General features: G+C 34.0%; 1 protein-coding gene across 1 annotated transcript; it reads left to right on the top strand.

Annotated features, from left to right (window-relative positions):
* Positions 1-6,214: 6,214 nt before the first annotated feature.
* LOC147386759 (uncharacterized) lies at positions 6,215-9,027 on the top strand. Its single transcript, XM_086423548.1, has 3 exons — positions 6,215-6,692; positions 7,376-7,449; positions 8,526-9,027. Exons 1-3 carry the CDS (start codon positions 6,313-6,315, stop codon positions 8,996-8,998), a joined length of 927 nt encoding a protein of 308 aa, XP_086279674.1. The 5' UTR covers positions 6,215-6,312; the 3' UTR covers positions 8,999-9,027.
* Positions 9,028-10,180: the final 1,153 nt, after the last annotated feature.

The following is a 10,180-nucleotide window of genomic DNA, read 5'->3' as shown; positions in this document are numbered from 1 at the left end:
TTTTTTGTCAATCTTAAGCATGTGTTTACTAGGGATCCCTTGTGCTTACTAGGGGCCCCGTCTACTGCATTAAAAAGTAGAAGATCAAAATATAGTTCGAATTGCTTTAACGAAAGAGAGACTCTCGGCAATTAAAAATTCAAGACCCCAAGGAAAACTTGCACCTTTAAGGGCATTAACAAAGGTCAATGACTCTGATTCAATCCAAAAAAAAAAAAAAAAATCATCTTGCTTCTTCATATACCACAGAAAAATCCCAGCATTAACACATGACCAATCATCTTGAAGGATATCTAGTCACTCAAGTTGGCAATTATACATTGGGGGAGCCTTAATAGCTGCCATAAGCCATCATTAACTCTAAACTTAAAGATAGACTTCATCCATTGATTATTTATATTTTAGAAATTCGTGTCATAACCTTTGCTGTCTTATTCAAACAGACGGTTGAAAAACCTTAGAAAGATAATGACAGCTTTACTTTGTCATCTTTAGCGCAATGTAAATGTTGGGATTTTTCCGTAGTATTTGAAGAAGCAAGAAGAGTTTTTTATTTTTTATTTTTAATTGAGTCGAACTCATTGATCTTGGTTAATGCCCTTAATGGAGCAAGTTTTCCTCGGGTTCTTGGATTTTTAATTGCCAAGAGTGTCTCTTTGTTAAATCACATTGAGTGGAACATTATGCACATTTATAGAGAGGTGAATAATGTAGTGCATGCCCTTGCTTCTTATGCATCTTCTACTCTTCTTCCTTCTTTTTCTATGATGTAAATTATCTTCCATTCACAGCTCAGAAGGCTCTTATGGGTGATCTCCTGAATCTCCCAAGTCCTAGACGAGTACATGCTTTGTAATTTTTATTTTTCTCTTTGAATACAATTTCTTCTCAACAAGAGTAACTACAACTTAAGTCTTCAACAATGATTCTCGTGAGCTCCAGTGGCATGCAAGAAGCATACTCAAACACATAAAAATTGCTACTATGCGTTCCCAATCTCACAACAAAATCGGCAACCATGTTCATCTCTCTCCAACAGAATTCTAATGAACAAGTTAGGAAAGTCTGAATTTTTTTGTGCCTTTGTAACAAGTTCCATATACTTCCAAAAGTTTCTATTTCATTCTTTATACTTTTAATAGAATATAAAGAATCCAAAGAAATGATTATTTGCTGAAAATTTTTCATTTTTGCAAATCTCATCGTCTCAACTATTGCCATAAGATCAATAATTATTATGTTCATCTCATCCATAGATGCCCATCCTCAAAAATCGCCTTCCCCTCTATAGTTCCTACCAATGAAGCCCAACCCACCCGAAGTCCCATTAAATGAACTATCGGTATTAATCTTAATAATTCCCTTGCTTCTTATGCATCTTCTAGTTCTTCGTCCTCCTTTTATGATGTAAATTCTCTTCCATTTCTGGCTAGGAAGGCTGTTCTGGGTGATCTCTCGAATCTCGCAAGTCCTAGACAAGTTGAAGCTTTGTAATTTTTATTTTTCTCTTATAATACAATTTCTTCATTTGCTTGGGAAAATAAAAGGAAGGGTCCTCTCCCTTTAACAAAAAATTTCTCAAAGAGAGTAATTACAACTTAAGTCTTCAATAAAGATTCTCATGAGCTCCTATGACATGCAAGATTCATCCTCAAAACACATAAAAATCCCTACTATGCGTACCCAATCTCGCAAGAAAATCGGCAACCCTGTTCGCCTCTCTCCAACATAATTCTTATGAACAAGTTAGGAAAGTTTCTGAATTTTTTTGAAACTCAGTAACAAGTTCCATATACTTCCAAGAAGTTTCAATTTCATTCTTTGTACTTTTAATATAATATAAAGAGACAAAAAAAAAAGTTACATATATAATATATCTCCCCTTGCTTGCTTGGCGAAAAAAATTAAATAAATAAAGAGTCAAAAGAAAATGATTATTTGCTGAAAGTTTCTCATTTTGGCAAACCTCATCACCTCAACTATTCCCGTGAGTTCAATAATTATTTTGTCCATCTCATCCATAGATGCCCATCCTCCAAAATATCCGTCACCTCTACTGTTCCTACCAATGAAGCCTAACTCTTCCGAAGCCCCACGAAATGATCTATTGGCATTAATCTTAATAATTCCCTCATCCGGTGTCCTCCAAAATAAATGTTTCTTATATGATTCCAACCGAGTTCCGATACAACCCTATTTTCAAAGAAATCAATAGCTATATCCGGTGGCATCATCTTCAATTAGGCTACCATCAAATAAACCTTTAACAATTTTCTTCTACTTCTCATAAGTACATTCCTTCAAAAGCAATTAGTCTTAAAAAATTCTTCATTTTCTTTCATTCCAAATGCAATAGATCATTGAATTAAAGACCACTCTCAACATCTTTGAAATTCTTTTGCTTGGAAATTTGATTCCTTTCAATAAAAGAATCTCAGAACTTAAATTTCCAAGTCCCACACAGCTATCTCCAAAGTTTTTCAAACAACGCTTCACACCCAAGCACTATAAGAGCATTCAAAAAATAAATGCTTACTTCGGTTCCTCCACTTTCAAGCACAAGGTACATCGAGACACCCAGTTTAACCCTCTTTTTTTGAAGATTATCACTGGTCGCTAATTTATTTCTGGTAACTAACCATGTAATAAAGGAATGTTTTGGAACACAAGGATACATCCAAACTTTTTTTCCCAATCCATTATTTGAGTGCCATTCCTCAATGTTCATATGCACTCTTAGATGAAAATTTTCCATTTGAAGTAAGGTTCCACACTAACTTATCCTTCACCAAATTTTCAGCACGGGTTGTGAATGGATTAAGTACTTGTTACCTACGCCATTTGATCATTGTAAGGTTGGAGATGCACCTACGAGTTCCCCTCAATGAACTCACTTATTTTGGCATTTTCATGGCTATCAAAAAAGGTTATGTTTCTATTGCAAAATTTCTCCAGCAAACTTTCGCTCTCTATCCATGGATTGTTCCACATATATAAGGAATTTTTCACTATTACCAACCAAAAATTTGAGATTTTTCAATATAAAATCTCTAACTTTAAGGATCTCTCTCCAAGCCAACGAGGGATTATGTGGAGCTTCACAATACCAAATGTTTGCATTCCCAACATACCTTTTTGCTTCCAATCATGCACCCACATGGTATTACCATCAACCAAATTCCAAAATACTTCTGTCATTAACAGTCAATCCAATTCTTCCTGGAAATATTTAGACCTTGTTAGAGAGATTCAAGATCTTTCTTCTTTTTCTCCTTGCATCTTTGAATTCCATTGGAGAGTGTCAAACCTAGCTGCAGATTTCCTAGACCGTTTGGGAGCAATAGGTAGAGAACTTATTTTGATTGGGGATATATCTTTCATTCCTCAAGAGTTGTCGAGATTTTTTTTTTGGTGACTTACCTTCTAATTATTCTCATTTGCAATTATTGCAATGTTTTCCATTGGATCTTGTGAACTTTTTTTCTAGGGAAGAGCCACTTAAAGGAAACAGCAGAGTACGGACTCAATTTTATTTAAGGACACTCACAAGGAGATTGAAGCCTACCAATAAATTTGAAAACTAGACAAGACTGATTTAATTAGTTCAACCCTCCCAACATAAGATAGAAAATCAGATTTCCAGCATTCCATTATCCTATAAATTCTATCGATCAATGGTTGACACATAGAATTAATAAGACAAGAAGTGAATAATGGTAACCCAAGGAATTTCACTTTGAGATTACCTTTACTAGATCCAAGGACTGAAAGTCAATAATTTTGATTACTACAAGACGCATTGGAAAAAGCTAAACTTTTTTCCTCGTTCACTTGAAGACCCGAAAGATGATGGAATACCGTTAACAATGCTTCAATCAACGCCAAAGATGACTCTTAATCTTTTGAGAATATGAGGACATCATAGGAAAAAATAAGGTGTAATCTTTCTTGTATTCCATTAATTTTTGGAATTTTTATATTCCCAGACTCTACTTTTTCCAAAAGGATACAAGAAAAAGCTTCCATAATCAATGTAAACAAGTAAGGAGACAGAGAGTGGGTCCACTAGCCTGAAACCCCTACCAGTAGGAAAGAAACCCTGTGAAGAACCATTCAAAAGAATCGAAAACTAGCCGTGGAAGCACATTCCATAACTAGTCTAGTCCAAACATGAGGAAAGTTAAGTTGAATTAGAATAGACTCTTAGAATTTCCAGCTGGCACAGTCATAAGCTTTTCTAATATCTGTTTTTGCACAAGAGGAATGAAGGGAGTTAAAAAGATGGAAATTATGTATCATTTCATTGCAAGAATGATATTATTGTGGATGCTTCTCCCTGTATGAATGCAGACTAGTGGTGATTGACAATAGAAGGAAGACAACTTATTAACTTGTTAACCAAGAGTTTGGAAATGATTTTATACAGGAAATTACACAAGGAGATGAGTCAAAATTTATCAAGGCGCCTGGCATTATCTTCCTTTTGTATTAGGCACAATAAGGTAATGTTTACTTCTTTCCGGATTCTCCTGTGCTTAAAAAAAAGCCTACAGGTTCTACACACATCACCTACAATATCCCAGTAGCCAATTAAAAATTCCACCCCAAGTTAGAAAGTGGTCCTGATCAGAAGAAATTTATACTTTAAAAGGAATTGACAAACTTAGTGTTTCTTCCTGCTTATAAATCTCTGAGAAAAATTGAGATGCCCACTCCCCCATTCTTTTTGCTCATGTAACACGGACACCTTGAGTTGTTTCGAGTTCTTTGATGCCTTTCTTTGCTATGTTTGATGCTATTGTGCAAGAATATTGGTTGTATGAATCCGCCATTTGTGCAAGCATCGAAAGATCATCTATTAATGGTCAGGATCGATAATCAATTTTTTTTTTTTTTTTTTGCTAAGCAAGTAAGAAACAATAAATTAAAAAGAAAAAGAAAAAACATGAATATTCCATCCCAACGATTTCATTTTTGTCCAAATATTAGATGACCAAAGGGCCTTCCACTTGTGATTACGACTCCCCCAAAGACCCAATTGATTCCCCAGCCCGACTTAGAGGAGAATGGCCCAAATTTCACTGCCTTAGAAATTATTCTATGATTATATCATCCACCCCTTGACAAACTATTATATGCGAAGCAACATCACATGAACTCCACTCTTATGGTCTCTGCATGCCATTCGCCCTTGTGTCAAATATGTCTGATCTCACAATCATGCATGAACAATATGAGGGGTTTACTGGAGAATTGGATACACTCCCACCCAATTACCAGTGAAAAACATTAGTACTCTACATGAAATGAGCTTGATTTGCCTCAATTCCAGCTTGTAAATCGTTAGGGTCTGCCCTATGTACATCTTTTTATATATATAATATAAATCACCTTGCTTGCTTAGCAAAAAAAAATAAATATGATTTGAGCAATTATGTTCAAAAATAAAAGAACACATGGGGCCTCTAAGATTTCATGGTCTAGATCTGATTTGAAAAGAAAAAGGTCTCTGAACTTCCAAAATTAAACGGTTAGATTTTAATGTTTTGTTGATCATGTAGCACTCTTCTAATGGTCTAAAAAGTACCACATGATAGTACAGGAAATAAGTACGACAGAGGATATGGTCCCACTTTAAAGAGGGTCCATAAATGAAGTAATTTGGATCTTTAATGAAGGTGAACTTTTCATTATAGAACTCTGTCTTCCAATAAATGAAGTAATTTGGAACGTTTAACCCTATCAAAATAGATTAAAAGTCAAATATATGGACTTTCACTAAAAAATTTGATCCAACAATTAGTCAGTTTCCATCTCTGGTCAAATTCAAATTAACTGTTTTTTTTGGGTGAAATAAATTCTCCCTTACTCAGTTATACAAGAGTTAAACTTCTTTAAATGTGGGTTCAGTCAAGGGGACCTTACATATTGTTGACGACCCTGGCAGACAGCTTTATGCCGACACGTGTGACCAATGCATGTGGTGCAACCAGAATCATAATTAATACGAATGATAAACTGACTTGAAAAAAATCACTCGAAATTCACTCGCCGACATGGATGTGTGTAAGGAACCATAAATCTTTTAGTTGTGTCTCCCAAGGAAAAAGATCTTTGGTTTTGTGCACATGCCATGTCAGCAAGTGAATTTCGGGTGACTTTTTTTGACTCAGATTATAGTGACTCTTAATAAATCCTACAATGTATTCCCTATATAAGAGGTTTTGCATCCATTCTCTTCAAACCCCAAATCTAACCTTCAAAATCCCATTTCTTCTTCTTCTTCTATCCCTCTCACTTGTTCACATCAACATGAGAATCAGAAGTAGATGTCCTCCTCCTCCTCATACCCAACTACAAAGGCCAAGAACACAACCGAAACCATTAGAGTACTCTCGTTACTGTGTTGTGGTGGAAGAGAATAGACGAATAGGTTGGCAACTCAATACATCAAATGAAACTCATCAGCCTCCAATAGAGGATGGTCCACCACTTTCTGATCCGCGGCTGATAATTACTAGTGAGATTAATAATTCGATTCGCTCCCAGCATTATAGAGAGGATAAGAAGCCTTGCATCCCTCACTGCAATCCTAGTGAAATGGAGGTTAATTCCCAAGCACAGTTCTTAAAAGGAGATGGAGATAAAGATCACTCCGAAAAGAAGACAACATCTGCCGCTGTAAATCAAAGGTTTTTAGCTGTGTATCATTATTCACTTTATTGTGAGAACTGAGAAATGCATGCATGTTTTCATTAGCCATCATCACCTTCATATATAAAAGGATTAATAATACACCCCTGTGAAATTGTTGATATTAGTTTCATCCCCTGCAAAATGCAAGATTAGTTTTACTCCCATAACCCGAAAGTCATCATTTCTTTTTTTTTTTTTTTTTTTTTAATGATTGAACAGTAAAATTTTGATATTTTTCGAATGCCCTTCGAAAACATAAATTATAAATCAAAATTTCACTATTAAATCATCAACAAAAAGCAGACTTGACTTTCAATGAAGGGTTGTTCTAATCTTGGAATTTTGCAGCGAGGTAAACCTAAAATACTATCACCAATTTCAGAAGGGGGCGTATTACTAAATATTGGATCAATACTTAATTAAAATAAAAGGGTGGAGAATAGAAGAAAACAAGAATGCTATGAGATCACAACTTTGTCTTATAAACAGTAAATGCATCACTCAATGGTAGTATACATGCATGCATAAATGAAAACCAAGTTTGCTCTATTGCACGTATATTACTATGTCATCATATAGACAATAGTGCCACACATACATATATATTTGATGCAAATATACCTATATCATGGGATCTACAAATGAATTATATTTTTCCGTTCAACTCTATCTTTGGAAGCCCCAGGAATGCAAATTGCTCTGGTGGAGGAACCTCTCATGCTTCGCCAATTCCATTATCTTTCTCTGAACAAGGTAAGGTGTAAGTGATGCTGTTTTACTTCTGCAGTTGAGTAATTTTATCCAACTATCTCTAGCATCTTGGCTTTATGGATCTACAAACAAAATATCAACTTGATGTGTGATTTCTAGCCATTGGATTGAAATTTTTTTATCAATATTTCACGAAAGAGTAGGGGCCACATTCATGTGTAAGTGGGCCCAAAAAATGTGCCAAGTGGAAAAGTATGTATGAAGTTAGGTAACATTACTCAACAATTGGGTGCATGATAGATTCATCAACCTCCTTAAATAACATATCTAAAACCCAAAATTTCATAAATGGAAAAGTAAATTAAATTAAATTTCAAACAATTTCACACTTAATAATTAAATCACAATTTCATAAATGGGAAGTAAATAAAATTTCCAACAAAGTCACACTTAATATATAATTCTTGGAAGTTGGAAAAACTTGATGGAGTGTTTGATTAGAAAAATTGCCTTATCATATTCTTAAGAGTAGTGCTGGAGTACGATTGAAATGTACATCAATTCTCACATTGCTGATGTGTAGTATTTCGATGAAAAGCATCTATGGTTTCGTACATACATCCACATTAGCAATGTGAGAATTGATATACATTTTAATGTTACTTCAGACATTTTTTTTTTAAATATTTACGGACATCGATAAATGTATCGGTCTTTGTGGAAGGTAGTGAATTAACCTTTATACCCTTGATTTTTTTTCAAAATTTCTTAATCTAATATTTTTAAAATCAAAACGAGAGAAATTTACCTCATCTTCTATTCATGATATTCGTGTTGTTCATGATCTTCCTTTTTTAGCTAGAAAAGCTTTTTGGGGTGATCTGTTAAGTCTTCCTGCTATTAGGAAACTTTAATTTCCTTTCTTCTATAATCCTTTTATTTTGAATAAAAGTTCGGCTTGCTTAACAAAAAAATAAAAGATATGATGTGTTCACAGATCATATACACCCAGGGAGGTGGGTTACATCTTAACTTATGAAATTCGTTGGATTATGTGCAATGACCTATATTTTAATTAATAATCATAATTTTTTTTTTTTTTTTTTCTTTATTCGTAGTAGCCGAGAGTTGGTACCAAAGAGAGGTCACTCTACCATTCAAGAAGAGAAGGAATAATTATACTATAGAACAGGAACCTGTAATGGAGAAAAAAGAAAAGACAAAGACTAAAGTAAAGGTGGAGAAAACCAAGAAGAAGATGGATCGAGAATTTGATGATGGAGAAACAAGTGTTAATCCGAGAAGGGGAAGAAAGAGGGGCAATTCAGTAATGGAGGGATCAAGATGCAGCCGTGTTAATGGGAGAGGTTGGAGGTGTAAGCAAATGACCCTCATGGGGTATGCTCTATGCCAACACCATTTGGGAATGGCTAGGATTAGAAGCATGAAGAAAATTGGCATCTGCGAGCCCATTGTTATTGCACCTGGAATGAAAATGATGCATCTTGATTATAGAGACGATATTTACATCATCAAAAACAATCCTAAATCCCCAAATTTCTATCTTAATGTAATGGGTAAAGATTTCTAATGTGAAATTTGGTAAATCCAGCCTAGTTGAACAACTAAAGTTGAATCAATACATTAGTTAGAGATTGATTATTATTGGATGAATCTAGTAGTGATTACTCTTGTTGGACTTAGTTTTTAGGCTAATTTACCAAAACATGCACCAAAAATTGAAAAATTACCAAAACAGTGCACTATTTAAATTAGTTCCGAAAATGGTAACTTATCATTTTCGGAAATAATTTTTTAACCAAAATGGTAAGTAATAAAATGCACAGTATTTTTTTACAATATTCGTACCCAAAATATCCTTTTTTAACTTATATTGAAATTACTTAATCAGCCTGCTTTATGTTTATTTTCAAATTACATTTATATATATTATCCTATCTTAAGAGAGCTGCTATTGCCACTCCAAATTTAATAATCCCACACCAATTCCTATGTTAATCTCCAAATAATTGCACACAGTTGGTGTGGCGTTAGTAAAACGTGATGTGGCAATAGTAACTATCTTTTTTTTTATCATATCATAGAGTTGCATTTTGGTGAATGTGAGGAGTAAAAATAGTAAAATGGTTAAGATAGAGAAAAGGACATTTTTTGTATGAAAAATGTAGAAATTGGTGCTCATTTTCTTTTTTATCATTTTGGTAAAAAACACTAATTTCCGAAAATGGTAAATTATTGTTTTGGGAAATTTTCAATTTTTATGCTCTTTTTCTAGTTTTGGTATTGATTTGAAGAAGCCAGGAGGTTTTATTTTAAAAATTATGGAATATCTAGGTTTTCCTGTTGCATTAACCATTCACAATGGTCGTCAATTATGATTAGTTCAGCATCAGTTTCCTTATTTATGAATGAGGAATAATTATTGGTAATTAATATTTTCTATGCATGTAAGGACTCCATTTACATGTAGGAGTCTCAAACTCCATTTACAGGTAGCAGTCTCCAACTCTGCAGCCAAACCAAATAAATCCCAACAAATTAACTAGATCATTGGAGACCTTTTGTCTTATTTGGTAGGCTTGAAATGTTTTCTGTCTTTCCATTTGGTAAGTGTAATTTTAAGAGAATTTTACCAAAACGGAGGACCAATTTGGATTAATTCCCAAAACAAAGCACTATTGTACTTATTTTCGAAAAAGATAATTTACCATATTCGAAAATAATTGTTTTTACCAAAATGATGATATATATA

The sequence above is a fragment of the Akebia trifoliata genome, chromosome 14, assembly GCF_017979445.1.
Source record: "Akebia trifoliata isolate Shusen 1 chromosome 14, ASM1797944v1, whole genome shotgun sequence".
Taxonomy (NCBI): domain Eukaryota; kingdom Viridiplantae; phylum Streptophyta; class Magnoliopsida; order Ranunculales; family Lardizabalaceae; genus Akebia; species Akebia trifoliata.
The sequence above is the reverse complement of the archived record's forward strand: the minus strand, read 5'-3'. Positions and strand labels throughout refer to the sequence as shown.

What these genes read in the sequence shown, in the direction of transcription:
- LOC147386759 (XM_086423548.1), top strand. Translation starts at nt 6,313, where the DNA reads ATGAGAATCAGAAGTAGATGTCCTCCTCCTCCTCATACCCAACTACAA. An exon ending in TCTGCCGCTGTAAATCAAAG is followed by an intron (nt 6,693 to 7,375) that starts GTTTTTAGCTGT and finishes TATCTTTGGAAG; the next exon opens with CCCCAGGAATGCAAATTGCT. An exon ending in ATTATCTTTCTCTGAACAAG is followed by an intron (nt 7,450 to 8,525) that starts GTAAGGTGTAAG and finishes CTTTATTCGTAG; the next exon opens with TAGCCGAGAGTTGGTACCAA.